The sequence below is a fragment of the Phocoena phocoena genome, chromosome 16 (assembly GCF_963924675.1).
Source record: "Phocoena phocoena chromosome 16, mPhoPho1.1, whole genome shotgun sequence".
Taxonomy (NCBI): domain Eukaryota; kingdom Metazoa; phylum Chordata; class Mammalia; order Artiodactyla; family Phocoenidae; genus Phocoena; species Phocoena phocoena.
Window position 1 is genome coordinate 18,858,067 of NC_089234.1, and position 26,824 is coordinate 18,884,890.

The 26,824-nt window shown below is 33.7% G+C and overlaps 1 protein-coding gene across 2 annotated transcripts in view; it reads right to left on the reverse strand.

Annotated features, from left to right (window-relative positions):
* SHOC2 (SHOC2 leucine rich repeat scaffold protein) overlaps positions 1-23,140 on the reverse strand; it is a 46,448-nt gene extending 23,308 nt beyond the window's left edge. The window contains exons 1-2 of one of the 2 annotated variants that reach the window (XM_065894239.1): positions 22,210-23,140; positions 7,133-7,270 (exon numbers count right to left, since the gene is read on the reverse strand). In XM_065894239.1, coding sequence (XP_065750311.1) covers positions 7,133-7,270; positions 22,210-22,912 — 841 coding nt within the window. In that variant the 5' untranslated portion in view covers positions 22,913-23,140. The remainder of the gene's footprint in view (positions 1-7,132; positions 7,271-22,209) is intronic. The other variant, XM_065894240.1, reaches the window with a different exon arrangement.
* Between the last annotated feature and the right edge of the window lie 3,684 nt (positions 23,141-26,824).

Genomic DNA, 26,824 nt, shown 5'->3' on the forward strand with positions numbered 1-26,824 from the left:
TCCCTATGAAAGAAAGTTGTTCCATCGTAATAAAATGGCAGAAGCATTTACCAAAGGGTCTATGAAATCTGCCAGAAGAGGAAAGGGCTTATTAATAGCAGAAAGTCCCCATAATTTTGCTCCACCAACTGACATGCCTCAATAATTGTTTACAGTAGAAAAGTAGGTGAATACAATATTTTAACCAATTTTTATTCTCAATGAAACCCAAAAACTTTCTCTGGTAACAAAGATTAGTATGGTAACCAAATTCTAAATGCTTATCAACTCACAAACCCAGTAAATAGAACCACATTCCTGAAATTTCTCTTCCAAAAGCAAAATAAGCTTCTCAGTTTTAAAGTCAGAATAGGTTTCTAGAAGTTAAAAATTACAAAATGGGGAATTCCCTGGTGGTCCAGTGGTTAGGACTTGGTGCTTCCACTGCAGGGGGCACAGGTTTGATCCCTGGTCAGGGAACTAAGATCCCTCATGCCGTGCGGCACAGCCAAAAAAACTAAAAAATAAAAAAAAATTTTAATTAAAAAATAAATAGGGGCTTCCCTGGTGGCGCAGTGGTTGAGAGTCCGCCTGCCGATGCAGGGGACACGGGTTCGTGCCCCGGTCTGGGAAGATCCCACATGCCGCGGAGCGGCTGGGCCTGTGAGCCATGGCCGCTGAGCCTGCGCGTCCGGAGCCTGTGCTCCGCAACGGGAGAGGCCACAACAGTGAGAGGCCCGCGTACAGCAAAAAAAAAAAAAAAAAAAAAAAAAAAAAAAAAAAAAAAATAAAAATTATAAAATGAAAACGAAGTAGTGAAAATGCCACATGAAATTATCTAGTACCAAAACTAGTGGTTATTTAAACAAAAATGATACCTCCTACTTTCCTAAACATTTTTTTTTTCTTTTCTCCTTTTTTTTGGGGGGTGGAGGGTGGTGTAGAAGAGCCTGAACTTTAAAAATTGTAACCTATGAGAATATGCTATTCTGATGAAGAAACTAACATTTGCAAAGCACTTGTCACTTTCTTGAGAGCATGGCATGTTCAAGGAGTCATCCACATTTTGTCAAAGTCCGTTACTCCCAGCAAAACAAAAGAGGTGAAAAAAAGTAAGGATAAAATATCAACGCTTTCTTATGCCAGAAGAAAACCTGACATCAGAAGTCTGGCATTTACCGTGATTCACCCCCTGCAGTGGTTTCAACTCTAACCTCTTTCAATAAGTGGTTTTAACCACAAACTAAACTGCAACCTAGAAATCAAGCCATAGCTTGCTTTAATATTGATCCATTGTGACTAAGAAATAAAATCAATGTTGCTGAGCTTCTGTGTATAAATGTAGGCTGATCACTGCCAATCACTGGCATTCAGTTGTGCTTAACTTTGACTGTAAGTTGCTCTGTGTTCTGCTCTGACAGCTTGCTTTCTTATGCTGTCAGATTTTTAAAATATGGAAACATCAAATGGCTATGAGTTAAAATTAGATGCTTTCAATTTCAGCAAATATAATCAGCATTTTTAGGTTAATTTAGTCTTTTGAGTAAGACTCTACCTCAAATAGTCTTTATCTTATTTTAACAAAGTAGCAAAAAATCAGTAGAAAAGGCACACAAGTTATAACGATGAAATAATGTCAAAGGTACAATTTTTTCCAGAAACATTAAACTGAGAAACTGAAAATAAACTGAAAAGTTATACAAAAATTCTTAAAAGTTAAAAACTCAAAAGAATGCCACCATTAAAAAACAAACAAACAAGTTGTTACATGTAAGCAGCACTGTAATTACCTAAAATTGAATCACTAAAACTCTGCTTGCTGATATAACCATAATTACTGTAACGCTTCTTCAGAGACCACTGCAACAAAAAGACCTCTGTGAATTGTTCTGTGCTCCAGCCTTGAAGGCAAGGACTTGTTGCTTATTTCTCTCATTCTGAAAAGAAATAGAAAATAAAATATTTTTTCCTACTTCAGACCCTCCTCTCCCTGATTTCATAAAACCACCTGAGACCTCAGAAGGCTTCAAGATATCAGGTTCATAGCTTGAAACAAAACGACTTCTATAATGAATCTTAACATTTTCTTTAGTTTATAGCTGATTCTTGAATTAGAAAATATTCACATGAAAAGAATATACTTTATACTCTTCAACAGGGCAGATTAATGGTTAAATCAGAGAAACTCTAAATATGTTTTTAAGCGCTCTTTCACTTAACAGCAACCAGCTGCCCCTCTCCCCATTTCCTTCTGCCTCTTCTTCACATCCTGAGTTGTCAGTGATCCTGGCACTGCTCAGCCTGGAAGTAAATGGCAGTGCGTGCTGCCAAAGAATGGTAACTACTCTAGGAGTATTTGTGTTAAATAAAGAGAGGGTTTAAAATATCTGGGTCTACTTACAAGAAAAAGAAAAGGCAAAGAATTAAAGTGATTTTTGGAAAAGTGATTTTAAGGCGATAGAAGATTTGATTTTTCAATTGTGAGTTTAGGGCTAGTTTCTTTAGACCAGGGAAAAGAGCAGGGCAACTTCTGTGGGACTAGCATCAACTCTGCAGGATAGGTGTTATTTTTTGTTGTTGTTTTTCATTTTAAGTTATACTTTTCAAGAAGCAGACCAGAAAAGAGAAGAAAAGTATCAGGAAAACTATATTCTAAAAGTCTGCCACTAACGGTTTGGGGTGAATTGCTCTTCTCCAGTAGATGAGAGGGAGGATCTCAAAGGTCAATTATGACTGCTGAGATTTGTAACAGACCAAGACCAAAATGTTCTGATTTCTCACCAAATCTCAACCTTCCGCTATACAATCAAAATATGGGGAATGAGAGGGATGGAGAAAGGCAAAAGAATTATTTTAATAAACATGGTATATGATAAATGACTACAATATTATAAAAACTTTCAATAAACAATACTTATTCACTTTGCTACTACTTGGAATAACAGCTGTATTAGTTTGCTGACAACTATCAAAGCATATAAAAATAAATGAGATATTTAAATTTTTATTACTGTTAATGTTTCAGTTCTCACTGATTTACAATACATATTTGTAATCTGACCATGTAGAATGTGCTAGAAGTGAGGCACCTGTGTTATTCTGAGATAACATGTCAACTAGTAGAGATTAATAATGAAGTCAAATGTTTTCATATTAATAAACACACTTGAAATACAGAAGAATTACTTCTGATAGAAGAGAGAAAAGAAATGTAAAATTAAGAAAGCCAGGAGAAAGAAGGATACATGGAGAAGTTACCCTTTGTCAGAGGAAGTGAATCCATAGGACCCTAGTCTTACTAACTGGATGATTTTACCATCCTCCACTACCTATGCTATCTCTGTTTGCCAAGACTATTCATTTTAGTACTTTAATTGCATCCCTCTTTGATTGTTATTTAACAAGACAGGAAAACAGACACATGCATAAAATACTAAATAACAAAATATTGTTAGATAATTTGAGAGTAAGAACAGGGCTGATTGATGATCATGCCCATTATAGAACTCTATATATCCATATGATCAGTTGAAAGAGTAGAGGAAATCATGTGTATATTTAGGAGAAAAGAGTTCTAAGCAGAGAAACTGAGAAGTATAAAGACCCTGAGGCTAGAACTTGGCTGATATGCTCAAGGAACAATAAAGTATATGCATCTATAATATCCTAAGAAATATACAATAATTATCCCTCAATGAGAGTGATAAGGACGTAACTTTATAACATTTCAAGCATCTTTAATTTCAGTTCCCCTGTCTGATTTGCTAGAGTAAACAACCTTTACTTTTTTCTAAGACTGAGCAAGCCTTTAATTTTATAAGTTTCTTTTCTAAAGTGCTTTCATGTTTCATTCCACCGAAAAGTGATCATGTTAAAATGCATTATTCTTTCTTTCCTCCTTTACTATTAAAATTAGTTGGTTGTTCAAAATAAGCAAATTTAGACATATTTCAATGTAAGAACATACAACACAAAGTAAATATGTCAATATGTAATTTAAGAAAACTATACTGAAATAAAGATTAAACCTATATGTTGAACTGGCTCAGAGTATCCTAGGGAAATGGGCCCTGGGATATAATACAGTTCTTGAACTTTAGAAATAAAGAACACTTTGGGTGGCCAGGCACAAAGATTAAGTCACTTATAATGGAAAAAATATTAGACTGGCCTCATACTTTATATTCAATTCCAGAAGACAACAGAGCTACCTCCTAGTTCTCCTAAAATGCTCAAGGAAAAGTAGTTGAACCCAGTGATTTTTACATCCATCAAACTGTTTTTTAAGTATAAAGGTTACAAACATACAAGAACTAGGGAACTACTGTTCATGAACCATTTCTGAGAAAACTACTACAAGATTGACTTCAGCCAACCAAGAAATGACTTGGGCAATTATGGCAACAGCATTGATGATGAACATTATGATTAAAATAAAAATACAGACTGGCATAACAAGACATAACATAAATGTTGCATGTCCTAATAATAAAGCTAATAAAAATTGGGAGGAAAAGAGACCAAAAAGGGCAAGTAGTAGAATAAATTCACTGATTGCCTCATCTACATTACTCTACTCAACAAAAATAGGATACACATTCAATTGCACATGGAACACTTATCAAGATAGACCATACAATGAGCCATAAAATAAGTCTCAATACATTTAAATAATTCAAGTCACACAAAGTATGTTCTTGACCACAACGGAATTAACCTAGAAATCAATAACAGAAAAACCCTTGGAAAACTGTCAGATGTTGGGAACTAAATAACATACTTTTAAATAACACACAGATCACAGAAAACAAAAGGGTAAATTAGAAAGTATTTTGAACAAAACAAAAAAGAAAACACAAGATGTCAGCATTTGTGGGATGTTGTTAAAGCAGTATGTAAGGCAAAATTTATAGCACTAAATGCCTGTATGAGAAGAAAGGTCTCAAATCAATAATCTCAATCTTCCGCCATAAGAAACTAGAAAAAGAATAAAACTCAAAGTAAGCAGATGAAAGGGAAGAAGAAAGGTCAAAGTGGAAATCAATGAAACAAAAACCAAGGAAAGAACAGAGAAAAATCAATACTTTGAGACAATCAATAAAACTGGTAACATTGATAAACCTCTAACCAGACTGATTAGGGGGAAAAAAAAAGAGAGAGAAGATATAAATTACCAATATCAGGAATGAGAGAAATGGCATTACCACAGATTCTATAGATATTGAAATAATAATGGAATATTATGAACAATTTTATGCCCATTAAATGTGACAACTTAAACGAAATGGACACATTCTTTGAAAGACACAAATGACCAAGTTTTCTCAAAAAGAAAGTGATAACCTAAATAGCCCTATGTCTATCAAAGAAATTGAAATTGTTTTCAAAAACATTCCAACAAAGAAAAATCCTGACCCAGGTGGCTTTACCAATTAATTTTATCAAATATTAAAGGAAAAAATATGTCAATTTTATACAAACTGTTGCAAAAATTGAAGAGAAGGGAGTACTTCCCAACTTATTATATATGGCCAGGATTACCCTGAAACTGAAACTAGACAAAAACAGGTTTTATAACATTATGTATGAATATATTGTTAAAATTAATTAAGTAAATCTAATTTTTAAAACATCTACCAGAATGTATGTTTTTTCATTATTTCTTCTTGGTAAGCAATTTCAATCTTATTATCTGGGTTTTTGTCAAGTTCAGGGAAATATTAAATTATATTTTATAGCTTCTTCATTGTCTTACTCTATTCTCTTTCTAGAACTTCTAGTCCTGTCTCCCATGACTTTTTTTTTCATTTATTTTGTATTTATTTGGTATTCTTCTGTCTGTTCTAGACTCTAGGGGACAAGAATCAGAAAGATATAGGTTCTAATGGCTAGCTATTATATCCTGAAGAAGTCTCAGATTACTCTTCTGTGAACAGGTGTCATCTAACCAAAGACAGTCTATTGTAACTTATTAAAAAATTCCATAACAATTGCTTCTGTTTCAAGTAGTGGTAGACTAGATAATTCAAGCAACTCTCCCACTGAAGAAAACTAAAAACACTTCTAAAACAAAAATCAGAAAGCTAACAAGATAATGACTAGTAACCAGGCTGGAAACCAGCTGGGAACCCAGAAACAAGCAAAACACTGGAGAAGATTTTGTCCCGAGAGTGCTTTCCTAGCTAGAAGATGCAGCTGAAAGGCTAAGGCATGTTTCCACCAAAAGTCAAAATCTAGAGCCTGCCAAGGGTGGGGAGTCTAGTAATCAATATCAACTGGGACCCTACAGGGCTGCACCCTAGTACAAGGGGTAAACCGGAATTAAAACAACCCTCCAATTAGTCTGCCGCTTGTCTCTGAATCACTTGGGGGGACCAGAAAAATCACAAACCTTAGAACACAGATGGAATAAAGTGGTCACCCTAGGTACCTGAGAGAAGCAAACAAAAAAACAAAAATCCTTCTGGAGAAAGATAACATTATCATAGGCCTCAAATGATTTAGTAAGAGAACCTTGCAAATATTCATTACCAAAATTATATAAACTTAGTACAGAGTAATTTTTTTCTAATGTAAAAATTCCCTCTACTGTTTGTATAAATTTGGGGTCATTTAGAAAAAGAAACAAGAATATATAAATATGGAACACATCAGAGTAAGTGCAATCCAACTTTCTGTTCTTTGGCTATGCACTTTCAAAACACATTTTGCACTCTGAGACATCTTTTAGTCCCTCAATATTAAGATGAACAAACTTTAAAATATACTGGCCATGTTTTAAAAACTAAACAGCAATGATTTTATTTTTTCAGTGTGGTCTATTTTAGCAAAGAAGGGACCGCACCCTATACAAGAGCATGCAACATTCTGAAATAAGCAAAAACAGAAAATGCACCCATTCTGCAATTTAAGCAGATTTATAGAACATATACATATTACTCAATATTCTATCTCCTTTACAATTTAATTGAGACCATTTCCTAAAATTTAGTTATTTTCTTTGCCTGGAAAATTAAAAAATGATTTTAAAATACTGTCTTTTAGAAGTTTTACCACTTTGACAACACTGAATTTTAATTTTTTATTATCAAAATGGATTTTAATGTCCAAGTAGCTATAAATGATGAACAGTATCTTCTTTCTCCTCTCATACCTATAGTATCTGGGAGGTCTAGCAATTCATTGTGCTGCAAGTCAAGGTTGGTTATCTGTGTGCAGTTTCCAATCTCCTTTGGAAGGTGTTCAAGTTGATTGTGAGCTACATCCAGCGTAATGAGGTTACATAATTCACCTGTAAATTGACCAACATAAAAATTTAATAAGAATTTTTAAACAATATATTAAATAATGAAAGAAAAAACATTTTCTATATCATAACTATACTTTTTCTGAAAAAGTAAAAGTCAAACACAAAATTTGAAGCTGTTATTTGAAAATGACATTTTGCAAATATTGAATTATGAAGCTAATATAAGGTTATATGTCAATTATACCTAAAGAAAAAAGGAAAATGACATCTGATAATGTTAAAATGTTGGTTGTAAATCAGTACCAACCAATATTATATATTTTTTTAACTTAAAGTAACCAATTTAACCACATTTACATTTGTATATTCCATTACTTCAAAAACAGCTTACTAATTTTTTAAACCAAATTAAACACAATAATATCAGATACATCTTGAGTTTAACTTGAGGGTCACCTTTACCTCAAAATATGTATGCTTTCAAATAAGCATATGTTCTGATGTTATATAAATATGTAAACTGAGATTTATAAATTAAAACTGCTTCTCAATTTAATAGTACTCCAAAAGGATAGAAAATAAGGTATTTTTCTCCTCATTCTGGTTGAAAGGACTGTATTTGGCAATTCAGATTATTCTTAGTGTTTTTCTGTCTTCAAAAACTTATTTATAAAAGTTATATTGGCTCTCTCATGATTTTCCTTTTTTTTTTTTGGCAGCGGTTGGAAATACTGAAAAAGGAAGATAAGCAAATGAAGTGCATAAAACTGAAAAATGGGTGTAGGGCATATTATTAAGCCACATATTACAAACATAAGCAACAAAAGAGAAAGTAAATTGGATTTCATCAAAATTTAAAACTTACCTGTATCAAAGGACACTATCAAGAGAATGAAAAGACAACCCACAGAATAGGAGGAAATATTTACAAATCACATATCTGCTAAGGGATTAATTATCCAGAATGTATAAAGAACTCCCATAATTCAACAACAAAAAAACAAACCACCCAATTTAAAAGTGGACAAAGAAGTGGAACAGACATTCCTCCAAAGATACGCAAATGGCCAATAAACACATGAAAAGATGCTCAACATCACTAATCATTAAAAAATGCAAATCAATACGATGAGATACCACTTCATACCCATGAAGATGGCTACAATCAAAACAAACAAACAAAAAAACAAAGAAAACAAACAAACAAAACAAATGTTGGCAAGGATGTGGAGAAATTGGAATCCTTGTGCTTTACCTCCAGGAGGCCCACCCCAGGTTCTCAGGGTGAATATAAAAGTCCCCTCCTATTTTCACTTAGGCATATCATATTCAAAATCATATACAGATAATCAAAGACAAAGAGAAATTTCTGAAAGAAGATAGAGGGGGAAAAAAAAACACCTTACCTATATAGGAATAAGGATAAGAACACATTGGACTTCTCTTCAGTAACCATGCAAGCAAGAAGAGAACGGAATGAAATATTTAAAGTGTTGAGAGAAAAAAAGAAATCACCAACCTAAAAGTCTATATCCAATGAAATTATCCTTCAAAGTAAAGAAGAAATAAAGACTTTCTCAGACAAACAGATATTGAGGGAATTTGTTGCCAGCAGACCTGTCTTGCAAGAAATATTAAAATAAGTTCTTCAGAAAGAAGGAAAATGATATAGGTCAGAAGCTCAGATCTACATAAAGAAAGGAAGAACTTTAGAGAAGTAATAAATAAAGACAAAATAAAATCTTTTATTTTCTTATTCTTAATCTAACAGATAACAGTTTGTTAGAAGTATTAACAGCAACAATATAGCAGGTGATTATAGATTAAGGATAAATGAAATGAATGACAGCAGTGTTACAAGGGACAGGAGGGAGGAACTGGGAATATTCTGTTTTAAGGTACCCACACTACCCCTGAATGGTACAGTGTTATTTGAAGGTGGACTTATGTTAGCTGTAAATCCATATTGCAAACTCCAGGGCAATCACACACATACATACATACATACACACACAAAAAAAATTTAAACAAGTATAAATGATATGTTAAGGAGAGAGAAAATGAAATAATACAAAATGCTCAATTAAACCCAGATAATGCAGAAAAATGGTGAAAGACAAAAAAAAAAAAAAGAACAAGTTCAACTAATAGAAAACAGTTCCAAATACAGTTGATATTATAAAGCAACTATACTTCAATAAAAATTAATTTAAAAAAAGCCAACTAAATCAATAAACACTTCAAATGTGAATGTGAATGCACCAAATAAAAGACAGAGACTATCAAAGTGGATTAAAAAACGAGACCCAACTAAATAGTACTGTCTTCGAAAAACAGACACAGGTGGATTAAAAATAAAGGGATGGAGAAAGAAACACAATGCTAATGTTAATCAAAAGAAAGCTGAAGTAGCTACATAGATTTCAGACAAAGTCAACTTCAAAGCAAGGAAAATTATCAGAGATATAGAAAGCATTACATAATGATAAACAGAACATATCTCCAAGACATAATAATCCTTAAAGTGTAAGCAGCTGCTCATCTCTTCCATATCTAGTATAGTGCTTAGTACACAGAACCATGTTCAACTGAAAGAATAAATGATGATAACTGGGGAAAATAAAACTTGGATTCTAATACTCTTCAGGCCAGAAGTAATAAATATTTTTTGTATTTGCCGCAACCTTTCTAATAATACTTGAAGTTGTTTCAGTTCCCATGAAAGTAAATCCCACTACTTTAAAGGAATATGCACAAATTCAAAAGTGTATAGAGTCCCAGCAAGTAAATAAAGCAAGTCGGGAGGAGACTGTCGCTAACTTTAGCCTATTCGGAACAGATATGATTCAACTCAGGTCAATTATTGCTACACTACAGGACTTCTCAACCTCAATACTGAAGTACTTTGGACCAGATAATTCTTTGCTGTAGGAGGCTGTCCTGTGCATACGCAGCACCCCTGGCCTTTACCCATAAGATGCCAATAGCACCTCCCCACCAAGTCATGACAATCAAAACTATCTCTAGACATTGACAAATGTCCTTTTTTGTAACACTGCCAAAATTGCCCCTGGTTGAGAATCACAGCAATGTTGGGACGAGAAAGCTCAATATTGTCCAATTCTCATGCTTGTCAAAAGAAACTGGAAATTTATATTTTCATATAAAATCTTCTAATGTTCAAATACTAACAACTAATTTTTAGGTTGAAACAGAACAAAACACTGTGTTATCGAACGTATCTGTGGGCTTTTTTCAATGTTCAGGATGTCAGTTTGACACCTCTGAACACAGAAGCAGATGAATTACCAATATCTTAGGACAGGAACTTACATATGACTATCTAATATTAAACTAAAAAATAAGTGTTTTTAAGAAGCAGGGAATATAATTATCTAGACTCAAATTAAGTTAAACCCTAAATCCTTTTTTGATTTATATAAGTCACCATATAATAACTGAATTATTTTGAGTATATATTCTCTCCAGAAAATTATCCTCCAGCAATACAACACTCTGAAAAGTCAGGAAATCATGTTAACACTGATACATTAAGAAGAGTGTCATCTAATAACACTAATACTTCTTTCTCACAATCTAGTAATGACGAAAAGTTTTGAAAATGCTTAAAACTCAGGAAATGTGATTTAAGTTTTTAACAGCATCAGCACACAAAAGTAACACGATTTTTAAATTTTATTTTAGTCCATGAAATACAATAAACTCACAAGTAAATTATATATATTATTGAGTTAAATTTGAAACTTTAGATTTTCCCCAAAATCCACGTATACATTTTAAAGGACTCATGCAAAACATTTTCTCTTAGGAACTTTGAATTTTCTTCAGTCTAATGAAAAAGATCTTAAAAACTTCAGGAAAGTTTATAATTAATAAAAGATAGTTTCCAGAAAAATCTAAAATATTTTTGGAACTAATCCAAAATGTCCTATTAAATGCAATTAACAAAACATTTTTAGTGTGAGGAGGGAAAAAAAGGAGTTTAAGATCTCTCTTATTTAGAGCAACACTCCTAACTGCCCAAGCTTTTCTTGTTCATATTCAAATAATCAAAACCATTTGAAAATTCTGAATATATGATAAATTCTGCACTAGACAATACTGTGCCAGGATAAGAGCTTGTGTTACAAATCACAAAAGACAGAATATTAAATATTTAAGGAGTTCATAAACTACTTTCACACTATTTATTATTTCTATACTCTGTCCAGTTAGTACTTTAAACATTTTACTATATGATCCAAATATTATTAACAAAATATAAGTTCATCTCAGATGGTTCTAAAGGACAATAATCAAGATCTTAACAGTGACTTGTCTCTGGCTGGGTTGAAGAGTGGTTTTTATTTTCTACTTTATATATTTGTATTTTGTGATTTTTCCTTGTTTTTACACATTTTTTAATCTAAAGAGAAAAAAAAAGGGAGATTCAGGAGGTAAATACTAGCAGTCTCTCCTACACTGTACATGGAAGAGCATTTTTTGACTCTTAAATAGAAGTTTCCTGTCTGTGGAGCAGATGTATCTTTTAGTGAAAATGAACACATCATGTTATCATATTGATGACACAAGCCATTAATACGATGCATCTTATGACTCATATTCCATATTTAGTAAGCAATCTTTTAAGTTTGACTTCCTACATAGATTTGCCTACAGAGAGAACACAGACTTCATTCACTGATCCATTCTACAAATACTTATTAAGCACCTACCATGTACTAGGCACTATTCTAGGGACTGAAGATACAATAGGGAAAAAAGAGATAAAATTCCTGCCTTTGGGCTTCCCTGGTGGTGCAGTGGTTGAGAGTCCGCCTGCCGATGCAGGGGACATGGGTTCGTGCCCCGGTCCGGGAAGATCCCACATGCCGCAGAGCCGCTGGGCCCGTGAGCCATGGCCACTGAGCCTGTGCGTCCGGAGCCCGTGCTCCGCAACGGGAGAGGCCACAACAGTGAGAGGCCCGCGTACCGCAAACAAACAAACAAAACAAAAAAAAATTCCTGCCTTAATGGAACTTATATTTTAATATGGAAAAAATAAATAATATATAACCAAGGTGAGGACGTATAAAAGCTATAAAAGAAAATAAAGCAGGATAAAAGAGTGTGATGGGGGGAAGGGGAGATTAGAGATATTGATAGTAAGTAGAAGGGGAAAGTAACCCCGATGGAGTAGCATTTGAGTATACACCTGAATAATGGGAGAAGAAACAATGGAAATATCTGGGGGAAGCTGAGTGAACAGCAAACACAAAGACTCTGAGGCAAGACAGTAGTTTGAAACACAACAGAAAGCCAGTGTGGCTGGAATAATGAGTAAGGAAGAAAGTGATAGGAGATGAAGCAGCCCGGAGTCAGGGTCTTGTGGGCTAAGGTAAGGACTTCAGCTTTGACTAAGGAGGTAGTGGTGAGGGTAGTAAGAGTAGTTTTTTTGTTTGTTTTTAGAGCAGTTTCAGGTCTACAGAAAAACTGCACATAAAGTACAGAGTTCCCACATACCCCACCTCCCCACAGTTTCCACTATTATTAACATCCTGCATTTGGTGCATTTGTTACAGTTGATGAACCAACATTTATACATTATTATTATTAACTAGAAGTCCATATTTTACATCGCCACCCACTCTTTGTGTTGTCCAGTTCTACAGGTTTTGATAAGTGCATAATATCATGTATCCATCATCACAGTATCATACAGAAGTTTCACTGCTCTAAAAATCCCCTGTGTACTCGGTGCTTTGTGACAGCCTGGAAGGGTGGGATGGGGAGAGTGGGAGGGAGGGAGACGCAAGAGGGAAGACATATGGGAACATATGTATATGTATAGCTGATTCACTTTGTTATAAAGCAGAAACTAACACACCATTGTAAAGCAATTATACCCCAATAAAGATGTTTAAAAAAAAAAAAAAAAGTTGTACTTACATATAAAAAAAAAAATAATAAAAAAATAAAAATAAAAATAAAAATCCCCTGTGCTTCACTACTCATTGATCCATCTCTCTCCTGGGGCCCTTGGCAACCATCGATCTTTTATTTTGCCTTTTCCAGAATGTTGTATAGTTGCAATCATATAATATGCAGCTTTTCCAGATTGACTTCTTTCATTTAGCAATATGCATTTAAGGTTCCTCCATGTCTTTTTGTAGCTTGATAGTTCATTTCTTTTTTACCACTGAACAAATATTCCATTGTATGGGTGTACTAGTTTACTATTCACTCATTTATTGAAGGACATCTTGGTTACTTCCAATTTTTAACAATTATGAATAGGACACCTAAAAACATTTTGTGTACAGTTTTTTGCATAGACATAAGTTTTCAACTCATCTGAGTAAATAGGAGCATGATTGATAAGACTGTATGGTAAGACTATGTTTAGCTTTGGAAGAAACTGCCACTGTCTTCGTCTTCCAAACTGTCTGTACCACTTTGCATTCCCACAGTAATGAATTAGAGTTTGCACCAGCATTTGGTATTGTTCAACCAACAACAATAGAATGAATAAATAAAATCATGGTATATTCACACTATGAAATATTATGCAGTAATGAGAAGGAATATTCTCTAACTATATACACCAATATGATGAATAATGTGAAGGACAGCTCTTCCTTATAGAAGAATTTCAATTAATAAATGCAAAAGGAACAAGGGAAATTTTAAAAAATCATCATTAGAATATAGTAATAATTGTTTTGGGGAAGAACCACCAAGGAACTCTCAGTATTTGTTTTGCAACTTTTCTTTAACTCTAAAATTTGTCCAAAATGGAAAGCTTAAAAAAGATAAAGTTTAGGGCTTCCCTGGTGGCGCAGTGGTTGAGAGTCCGTCTGCCGATGCAGGGGACGTGGGTTCATGCCCCGGTCTGGGAGGATCCCACATGCCGCGGAGCAGCTGAGCCCGTGAGCCATGGCCGCTGAGCCTGTGCTCCGCAACGGGAGAGGCCACAACAGTGAGAGGCCCGCGTGCCGCAAAAAAAAAAAAAAAAAAAAAAAAAAAGATAAAGTTTAAAGTAAAAATGATGGCAATATATTATTATGGGATTTATGATATATGAATAACATAATATATATAACGTATATTGTCATATATTGTATAACAATAATGGCACAAAAAACAGGAGAAACAGAAGTGTTCTATTGTAAGGTTCTTAGGATACATGTAAAGTGGTATAATATTATATAAATGTAGACTGTATTGCTATGATATGTACTGTAAATATTAGAGCAGACACTTAAAAAAGGTATCAGAGATGTACAACTAATATGCAGCAGTTGAGATAAGTGGAATCTATAAAAAAATCCAAAAGAAGGCATGAAATGAAGGGTAAAAGGAAAAGTAACAAATGGCACAAATAGAAAATAGCTAGCCAGCTGACAGATTTAAACCAATCATATTGATAACTATATTAAATGTAAATGGTCTAAACCCTCCAATTAAGGCAAAAACTGTCACGCTAAAACAAGAGACCTAACCATGTGATGTCTACAAGAAACAATTTTAAATACATATAAAGACACAAAAAGAAAAAGACAGAAAAAGATATGGCTATATCAAATAAAATCAGAATTTAGAAAAAGAGATACTACCAGAAATATTACCATAAAGACAGATGGTTCATAATGATATAAACTGCCTCATCAGAAAAAAAAAATCCTAAGTATATATATACAACTAATAACAGAATTTCAAAATGTAAGAAGCAAAAATAATAGCACTAGTGGGAGAAAGACAAATCTACTACTATAGTTGGGTATTTCAACACTCATTTCTTACTAATTGAAGAAAAAAGTAGACAGAAAATCGATAAGGGTATACAAGAAATTAATAACATCATCAACTAATTTGACCTTGCTCCAAAAATAACAGCAAAATGCACCTTCTTTTCAACTGCATATAGAACATTTACCAAGACAGACTGTATTTTATAAATCAGTAACAAAAAATAGGGAATTCCCTGGCAGTCCCAATGGTTAGGACTCCACACTTTCATTGCTGAGGGTTCAGGTTCGAACCCTCGTCAGGGAACTAGGATCCCACAAGCCGCATGGTGCAGCCAAAAAGTTAAAAAACCGGAAAGAAAATATGAAAACATCTCTGAAATACTTGGAAATTGAACAATGCACTGTTAAATAATCCATGGATTAGAGAATAACAAGAGATATTTAGAAAATACTTTGAACTAAATAATAATGAAAACAGAACATATCAAAATGTATGTGCTGCTGCTAAAATAGTACTTGGAGGTTTATAGCTATCAATGCCCTTACATAATGCAAAGAAGAAAGATACAAAACCAATCTAACAACTTAAGACAGAAGACAAAGGACATATTAAACATAAAGTAATAAGGAACTAGATAATTAAGAGCAGAAAACAAAAAAAATGGAAGATAATTTAAAAAATAATAAAATCAAAAGCAGTTTTTTTGAAAGGACCAATAAAGCCAATATCAGGACTGAATGAAAGAGGGATGTGATAATATATATATTACAAACCTTAGAAGAATAAAGAACCATTATGAACTTTATGCCAAAAAATTCAACAGATCAAATAAAATAGACAAATGCTTTGACAGATTCAAACTATCATAGTTCAACTGAGAAGAAACAGAAAACCCAAATAACTTCCTATTAATTAAGTTAGTCATTTAAAACCTTCCTACCAAGAAAACCCCAGTCCCAGATTACAAGGCTGATAAATTCTTCTAAACATTTGAAGACATAATACTAGTTCTTCACAAACTCTTCCAGAACATAAGAGGAACACTTTCCAACTCATTCCACAATATGAAGCCAGCATTGCCCTGACAGAAAACCATTACAAAAAAATAGAAGAAAAAAAAGAAATTACAGATCAATATCCATGATGAATATAAATGCAAAAAATCTTTAAATTTTAGTAAATTAAACCTAGCAACATACAGAAAGGCCCTATTAAAACATATCTATTAACAGGCACTCAAATACTGGTAAATAAATAATTTAGGTTTCTTTCATAAGTTGTGGCCTTCTGTATATTATCATTTGACTCACGTTAATAAGGATGCTTACATTTTTAAAGTAACTCTCGTTCCTGAGCTTATAGGGTTACTTTTCAAACATTCAGAGCTTAGCTCTATAAAAATCACATCAAATCTTACTAAAATACATTTGTAAAACTACATAATTAACAAGGGCTGGAAATACTTATTACACAAGCTTGAATAGATTTAGGGACTTAGGTCAGAATATACACTATTATATTTGCATAAATTTGTCTTGAAAGCTTAATTCTCCCTTTCATTGCAAAGAAAACTTTAGTAGTTCTTCTGAGCAAGCGCTTCTGTAACTAAGCAACATGGACAACAGTGTCTATATTCTTTGAATGGATAGCATGCTATCATTAGAGTACAATGATTGCCCTCCTCCCTACACCTTAGCAGTGTGGGAAGTCAAATGTATCCTCTGGTTCTATCAGATCCTTCTAAGATGGTTGAAGTGTTGCTTTTTTCTCTGTTCTCTTACATCCTCCTTTAGCAATAAGAGTAACTTTTCCAGGTTTCTGTTGTTTAGTGAAACACCTGACAATTTGATAACAATCAACTAAGTTAACAGTTCATTTCTAGGCCTCTAAGGTTTCTTACTGATTTCCAGTGAAAAGAAGTTATTTATTAACAACTATGAACTCCCTTTCCTGATTTCGTTTTCCTGCCAAACTAAGTTACTCATTAGCACTTGTACAAAACACTCAAATGAGATCATTAAATAATGTTACCTGGACCATGAAAGCAATTGCAGCACCTCTGGCAGTCCTAGGAGAACTTCAAGAATTTTAGGAACTAAGGGTTACAATTTGGGTTAATATTAAAAATTGGGTAATAGTATTTGGCTTCACTAAATTCACTTCAAGCCACATTTACTGAAAACCCACCATTTATTACCTGCAAAAATTCATAGAAAATTACATAATAGGGAATTAAGTAAGATCTCTAAGGTCCTTCAATTTAAAAAAATTGCTGATTCTGTTCTTAGTATTTTTATATATATTGATTATACATACATACACATTTATTATATATTACTTGACATAAAATATAACTGCAGTACTATAGTATATATAGTAGAAAACTGACTGTTTTCAATAAATGTTAATGAGTCATATGGGTTAAAAAATTGCTGTTTCTAATTTCTCATATATCTGAATGCTGTGAGTTTTGTTTTTTAATGAGTAAAAATGATCTGGGTTCTCAAAAAGCATACATAACATAGCAGATCATTCTCCTAAGACAAATTTACACAAAATTGTATACAATATAAATGATGTAGCATTTTATTGAACATACAATATAGGACAGATTTTTTTAAGATTCCCTCTAACTTAGCCATTTTTATAAATAATAATAAATAGGAGGAAACTTTAAGGAGAAGCAATCTTAAACCAGCTTTTAATTCAATGAAGGAAAAGTTGTAGGAATATTAGTAAGAGACAAAGATGGAGTTTATTTCTGGTTTCAAAGAGTAATCATTTTCTTTCTAGAAAAACAAAATCATTTAAAACTTCACTAATCAGTTTCCTTAAGTAAAGTGATTAATTATTCAAACTGACAACCTGATGACCCTCACTCTAATCTATTCAGGCCCACCCAAAAAAATTTACAAAAGCACATCTCTAACATGAAACTCAAAGGAACCGGGCCAGTTGCGGGGGGAGGGGGGGCGATGCAGGGAAGGATGGGGTATGGGAGTGGTTATTTACTGTTTTCCCTCTGAAAACATGATTTCTTGAGTGCCTTGGTGTTCAGTGAACAGTCTCTTTCAAGATTAAAAATGGTGAAAGGAGGTATGGGCAGGAAGAATGAAACACTAATCTAAAAAAGCAATGACTAAGGTTTCCATCTATCTTATTTAACACAAAAAGATAGGACATTTACTTTATTTGTCCATGACTTACCATACAAAAGGAAAAAAGTAAATCAATATTACCAAGTGAAGAGTTTTCTTGGCTGCTCTCTAATGTATTATGTCTGGCTCTTCGTATGTCTTTCAGTATCCTTTTACTGCTTTCTGCCAGTATTCACCCACGTGAATATGCATCATTAGTATCAAATCACATGGCATTAATAAAGATACTATTAATGCTTAAACAGGTATTCAGATTTTAATATAATTTCCCTATAAAGGCAACAGCACAGCTGCTAAATTCCAAATACATTATTTAAACTAAATACTAGGCTATGTTTCACAAACTTCTAATTTCTCACATTCCTCAAATATACTGCTGAACACAAACTGGATGGCATGATTGAAAGTGGTATACTCATAAAAACAACAGAGAAGAATAAGCACTTAATATGCATAATATAAATCTAATATATATATATCTATAATAATGTGGATCTAATACGTACAAATGAAAGTTTAACAAAATGATAATTAGCACATATTTTGAATTGTAAATTCTCTTGTTATGAGTTTCAGCAGTAAGTCAAATTGCGTTAAAGACGTATAACTTTTAGAAATGTCAAATTCCATTTTATTTGATCTGGGTGCATGAGTCTTATTTTGTAAGCATTCTCAAAGGAGCTCAGGATTTGGGGGGGGTTTTGTAATTAAAAAAGCAGTAAAGCAAGATCTGCATCACAGAAAATAACTATTTCTGTCTTTCCTTTATAATAAAAGATAGCCTTCAAGAGTTAAAAACAAATCAGTAATAATCAGGAAACTATAAATAAAAAACATAATGAGATACCACTTCACACTCATGGAATGGCTATAATAAAAAAAGACAGATAATCACAAGAATGTTGACAATATAGAGGAATTGGAACCCTCATACACTGCTAATGGGAAGGTAAAATGGTGTAGCCACTTAAGAAAATAGTCCAGTATTTCCTCAAAAGATTAAACATAGAGTTACCATATGACTCAGTAAATCTACTTCTAGGTATACACCGAAGAGAAATGAAAACAAATGTCTACACAAAAACTTTTACACAAATGTTCATAGTTATTTTATTCATAATAGCCAGAAAGTGAAAACAACCCAAATGTTCAACAACTGATGAGTGGATAAACAAAATGTGGTATAATCATACAGTGGAATATCATTCAGCAATAAAAAGGAATGATGTACTGATAGATGCTATGACCTGGATGAATTTTGAAAACATTATGCTAAGTGAAAGAAGCTAGCCACCAAAGACTATATATTTTATGATTCCATTTATATGAAATGTCCAGAATAGGTAAATTTATAGAAAAAGAAAGTAGATTAGTGTTTGCCTAGGGCTAAGGAGTTGGGAGAAAACATGGGTGGGGTGGGGTAACTGCCAAACAGAACAGAGTTTCTTTCTGGGGTGATGAAAATCTCCCATAATTGTTTGTGATAGTGAACAAGTCTGTGAACATGCTAAAACCAACTGAATTGTATACTTCGAATGCATTAATCATATGGTATGTGAATTATATCTCAATTAAGCTGTTAACATTGTCTCCTCTCAAAAAAAAAAAAATCTACTGTAATAGCTTTCAACTGCAGCTACACTTGGAATAACCCAACTTACTCGTTAAAAGTACAGATCCCCTGGACCTGCCAGACCAGTAAATCATAATCTATGGGATGAGACCCACTCTTCTAGACTAGTGGGAGCAGTACAGTGAGACCTAGATTCAAACTCTGACTATGCCATCTTCTTAACTGTATGATCTTTAGTAAATTATCTAATCTCACTAAATTTTCAGTTCCTTTTTCAGTACAATGAGGTGAGAAGTACCTATTTCATTGGATTACTGTAAGAATTTAATGAGATATTAGATGTAAATTTACATGTACAAAATAGTGTATGTTATATGACATACTGTGCTCAAACAACAGCTACTCTTATTATTACAATTACGTTATTTTTACTAGATCTTTATTTTCTTTTTCCCTATAAGGAAACAGATAACGCAGACTTCAGCAATGTTTCTCCCAAATCCATGCATGTAAGTTAAACCTTATAAATTCTAACTCCTTATAAGAAATATTGTTTTATTTTTTAAAGCAGTTTACTTTCTATCTGATGCTCTGCTCGGAAATAAATGACATTTATTAAGTTACTATTTTTATAGAAATACAGAAATTACAAGAACACAAAACTTCAATGTCACTAATGGTGGGAGGCCGCTCATTAAAAAACAAATCAATGGTTATTTTATAAATTACAAATTTAGGAATAAAGTTCCAAAGATTAGGCAGCCACAAAAATCAACCATTTAATTAAATATAATTTGCCAATTTTTAAAAATAAATTCACTTTTTAGTAAAAATGTTGTAACCATCTGCTCAAGAGCAAAGTGAAGTAAATTTAAAGTCCTATGAAATAATTTCCTGCTTAAGAAATGCATGTTCTTAATTCCCAGGTAATTTGACAACATCTTTTAAAGAAAAAAAAAAATCCTTAAAGAAAGACTTTCATATGAATGAAAGCCAACGTTTTAGAATGGAGTGTAACACATGCACAAAACAACAATAAGTACAAAGACTGGAAATAACATTTTATATTTCTACATAAAAATTCAGCATTTCTTTCCCCAACAGCTTATAATTCTATTCTACAATGAGTCATACAAACAGGTCAAATTTTGACTGAATCTGGTACAAAAATCAAATGTCATTCAACAACCACATTGTTATCTGAAGACATGGAAAGGAACATATCCATTCGAATTCCTAGGGATATTTTAGTATCTCATAAGTGTGTCACACTTTATAAATACAAGTACATTGCTTGAGAAAAATGACTGTGGATTTTCTAAATACATTTAATTAAACCAAAATTAAATTAAGTGTCTGGTTAGAGCTAAATATAATAGAACACCATACCTAAAATTTAAACTGCATCTTTCTCAAAGCTAAATAAAAAATTTAAAACACCCAGAGAATATTATATCTCTACATAGCTGCACAGCCTAAAAACAAAGTTTCCTTCATCAACCACTATAAGACCAATGCTCAACCAATATATTTAACCTGTTTTATTCAGAATAAATTTGTCTTTCACACACAAAAAGGGAAACTTCCCTTTAAAAGCTGTATAATCAATTTTTATGTCAATTTTTCAAACTCTCATAAAAAGGGCCCACAAAGATAATACCTTCTATCAATTTCTCAAAATTGGTAAGTCAACGGTTGACTACATTCCAAAAGTTGCTGAAATTTTTTTTTAATCAAAAATATCAAAACAACTTCTTTTTACTGACTTGTTTACACACGTGTATTTCCTATTTTTTATTCTACTATCTATTCTTTTAAAAACAGTCCCCTTTTTTCAGTACAATTTAGCTTTACATATAAAAACAAGAATGAAATCTACCAAAATACTAACAGTGTTGGCATTAACTATCGCTAACTTTTCTACTTTTCTGTATCCTTAGATTGTTTTTAATGAACATGTAAGTACTTTCAAAATGAAATTTTTTTTTCAACTTTCTTACAACCCTGCTTCTTCACAAGGCTCTGATATGCCAATCTTTTGTGGTAAATTAGGTAGAAAAGTAATATGAATTTAAACAAACACTTTTTAGGTAAAAAAGATGTCAGAGAATGAGAAAATGCAGCCTTAAAGCACCTTATATAATCATATCTTGTAAATACTTTAAAAACAGGTGGTAACAATTAAAAAATTAGGTAAAAATTTTTTTCTGCTTCAAATTTACTTTTTTCCAATGAAAATGAAAGCAGATTAGATTTGTGTGAAAAAGGCCCAATTACATCTACATTCTAACTAATTATCTAGGTCTATAAAATAATCTCAAACCGTGTACTATTAATATCGCTATAACTGATTAAAGTAAACCATAAAGAAGACAAAACTTAGAAACCAGCTGTTTTTTAGACAAGTATCAGATATTTTCTGATATGGAAAAGCACTGGACAAAATTATTGAGTATAACAAATACTACAAACAATAATAGTAACCCAAGGCCTCTTACCAATTTCAGCAGGTAGTTGTTTGATTTTGTTCTCTCGAATGCTAAGCATGCTGAGTTTTGACAGGTTTTTGATGTCTTTTTCCACAGTAGTTATTCGATTAAAGCGAAGGTAAAGAGTGGTAAGAGAATCCAGCCTATACACCACTGAAGGAATTTCTCTCAGTTTATTATGCCGTAAATCAAGCATCCGCAGCTTCTTCAAGTTATCAAGAGAGTCAGGCAAACTGGTAAGTGAATTTTCACTTAGAGCAAGTGTCATGAGATTTACTAGACAGCCCACTTCTGCTGGGAGGGACTGTAATTTGTTGCTATATAAATAAAGTTCTGTTAATTGAGTCAACTCTTTGATTGATGATGGCAATATGTGTATAGACCTCTTGGATAAGTCCAAACGCATTGAGTTCTCTTCCCGGCATTTGTTGAGCTCTTTAATCACCTCTGCATTGCTAGATTTCTTTCTAGTCCCAGGTGCTGGATTTGGCCGTTTGATCGTATTATCAACTGAAAAAGCCACCCCTGGTTGGGCAGCACTGGAGTCCTTCTTTCCATCTTTGGCATCTTTCCCTTTGGTCTTAGGTTCTTTTTCTTTGCTCTCTTTCCCAAAACCTCCAGAGGCTTTTGCCTCCTTTTCTCTTTCCTTGGCTGATGGTGCTTTGGGATCTTTCTCTTTAGAGTCTTTTTCTTTTCCTAAACTACTACTCATGGTGACTCAATCTTGGGCAAAAACTACATGAACTCCTTTTATTTGCCAACAACAGAAACTGGAATTCAAAGATGAAGAGACAAAAATCCTACACAATCAAAAAAGGTGTTGGCTTGAAGAAGTAATCGCCATCTGTTACGTGTTGGATCTAAAAGCACTATGCCCATTTCTGATAACTCATTCCAACTGGTAAAATGGTGCTGGTCAATCAATGATTCATTAGAATTCCTGAAATATAATACAGAGAGAGTATTATATTACTTTAGATTATAAATTTATATTAAGTAAATGGGCTCTGTAAAACAATCTTACTGAAAATTTTGCTATTTTCCTAAGATTTGATACAGTAAATATTTATTGAACACCTTCTACTTTGCAAAATCCATTGAAACATTATAAAAATTAACAAGGCGGGCTCTCTCTTTAAGGAATTTACAATCTAACAGGAAGAGGTAAGATAGGTATGCAAGTCACCAAACTGCAAATGTTTTTAAGAGCTGAAAAGTGGGAGAAATCACAACAGCAGCTAATGTCTGAGCGCTTTCTATGTACAAGCACTATTGTATTGAATTTACAAACATTATAACCGCTCTATGAGATAAATTCTTATCTCTATTTTACACACAGGGACAACTGAGGCACAGAAATATTTTTAGTAATTAGCTTTGGGATCCTGGAAAAGTGGCAGAGCTGAGATTCCAATGTAGGTGGTACACTGCCTATATTTTAATCACTACGGTAAAACTGCTCTATCTGCAGCTAATTACCAGATTCTAGGAACTGCAAAGGTAGCTTTTTTAGTTGATAGTGAGAAGGATTAAAGGTTCTTAGAAGTACAAAAGGTTCACTGGTAACATGCCTGACCCAAAATGATCCAGAGAGATTGAAAAGATGAGGGGAGGTAGAAGTGAGACAGCACTAGCCTAATAAGATCTATTCTTGGTATAAGATTATAATGATTATCACATTTAATAATTATTTACTTAAAAAACCACATCAATAGACCATATATACTAAATATATTCCTTAGTCTTACATTAAATGCCGATGTGAAAGCTTTACAATATTGAATCTTGAATTACAATAAACAAGACTTCTGATTCCATACAAGATGGAATAAGCCCACTCTACCTTGTTCCTCACATTAATTACAACTTAAAACCCTGACAAAATACATGAAGCAACTAGCAGAATATTCTGAAAGGTAGAGAAAAGAAGGCAGACTGGTTAGAAACCTTGGTTTGCAGATGACCTGGTGGTTAGTACTCTAGGGGTTTTTTGTTTTGCTTTGTTTTTATTTCCTATATATCCTGGCCTGGGCAGTAGAGAAGCCCATAAACCCAAAACACCAATAAGCATGGACTAAAACAAGGTCCAAGAAAAGTCTGCTGTCTCTAGTCAAAGGACTATGAAGAGAATAGCACTGCAGGATGGAACCCTTTTGACTATACCCCTCCTTATTCCACTTGAACACCACATAAGAAGTCATGTCCCACCCCTCCCAACTGGCACTGAAGCCACAAAGACTGTAGAGTAAAACTCTGCCAACCACCCAGCTCTGCACTAACTTGAAGAGAAGCAGTACACATCCCGCTTGGCATCAGTACTGCAGCCATGGAAACTATGGAGGAGAGCCCTGTTGACCATCCCCACCCTGTACTTAGTAAATGTCAGCCAAGAAGTGGTAGCCCTCTCCCTCCCCACTGGTGCAAAAGCTGTACTATGAGGAAGAATCCTATGGATCATCCCCTGCCGTGCACTAAGCAAATGTTAGCAAAGAGACAGCACACCACTCCTTCACAACTAGAGGGGGAAGGAGAAAATTATGGAGAGGAGGGAGCTGGAGAAAGGGATTCTTTCAATGTGTGTATTCCCAATCACACTCCTTAGAAGCTCAGCAAGAAACCAACCAGAATGAAAACAACAAATGCTTTGAGAACTGAACAGTAGTGTGGAATATCACCTATTTTTCAGATTGGCCTTGGGGTGGCATACAAACAGGGCAAACCAGAATATCCCTAAAAAGCACATTAAAAGGATCATACACCATGATCAAGTGAGGTTTATTCCAGGAATGCAAGGATTCTTCAATATACACAAAACAATTAATGTGATAAACCATATTAACAAACTGAAGGAGAAAAACCATATGATCATCTCAGTAGATGCAGAGAAAGCTTTTGACAAAATTCAACACCCATTTATGATAAAAACCCTGCAGAAAGTAGGCATAGAGGGAACTTTCCTCAACATAATAAAGGCCATATATGACAAACCCACAGCCAACATCGTCCTCAATGGTGAAAGACTGAAAGCATTTCCACTAAGATCAGGAACAAGACAAGGTTGCCCACTCTCACCACTCTTATTCAACATAGTTTTGGAAGTTTTAGCCACAGCAATCAGAGAAAAAAAGCAAATAAAAGGAGTCCAAATCGGAAAAGAAGAAGTAAAGCTGTCACTGTTTGCAGATGACATGATACTATACGTAGAGAATCCTAAAGATGCTACCAGAAAACTACTAGAGCTAATCAATGAATTTGGTAAAGTAGCAGGATACAAAATTAATGCACAGAAATCTCTGGCATTCCTATATACTAATGATGAAAAATCTGAAAGTGAAATCAAGAAAACACTCCCATTTACCACTGCAACAAAAAGAATAAAATATCTAAGAATAAACCTACCTAAGGAGACAAAAGACCTGTATGCGGAAAATTATAAGACACTGATGAAAGAAATTAAAGATGATACAAATAAATGAAGAGATATACCGTGTTCTTGGATTGGAAGAATCCACAAATTGAAAATGACTCTACTACCCAAAGCAATCTACAGATTCAATGCAATCCCTATCAAACTACCACTGGCATTTTTCACAGAAGTAGAACAAAAAATTTCACAATTTGTATGGAAACACAAAAGACCCCGAATAGCCAAAGCAATTTTGAGAACGAAAAACGGAGCTGGAGGAATCAGGCTCCCTGACTTCAGACTATACTACAAAGCTATAGTAATCAAGACAGTATGGGACTGGCACAAAAACAGAAAGATAGATCAATGGAACAGGATAGAAAGCCCAGAGATAAACCCACGCACATATGGACACCTTATCTTTGATAAAGGAGGCAGGAATGTACAGTGGAGAAAGGACTGCCTCTTCAATAAGTGGTGCTGGGAAAACTGGGCAGGTACATGTAAAAGTATGAGATTAGATCACTCCCTAACACCATACACAAAAATAATATCAAAATGGATTAAAGATCTAAATGTAAGGTCAGAAACTATCCAACTCTTAGAGGAAAACACAGGCAGAACACTCTATGACATAAATCACATCAAGATCCTTTCTGACCCACCTCCCAGAGAAATGGAAATAAAAAGAAAAATAAACAAATGGGACCTAATGAAACTTCAAAGCTTTTGCACAGCAAAGGAAACCATAAACAAGACCAAAAGACAACCCTCAGAATGGGAGAAAATATTTGCAAATGAAGCAACTGACAAAGGATTAATCTCCAAAATTTATAAGCAGCTCATGCAGCTCAATAACAAAAAAACAAACAACCCAATCCAAAAATGGGCAGAAGACCTAAATAGACATTTCTCCAAAGAAGATATACAGACTGCCAACAAACACATGAAAGAATGCTCAATTTCATTAATCATTAGAGAAATGCAAATCAAAACTACAATGAGATATCATCTCACACCAGGCCATCATCAAAAAATCTAGAAACAATAAATGCTGGAGAGGGTGTGGAGAAAAGGGAACACTTGCACTGTTGGTGGGAATGTAAATTGATACGGCCACTGTGGAGAACAGTATGGAAGTTCCTTAAAAAACTAAAAATAGAACCACCATATGACCCAGCAATCCCACTAATGGGCATATACCCTGAGAAAACCATA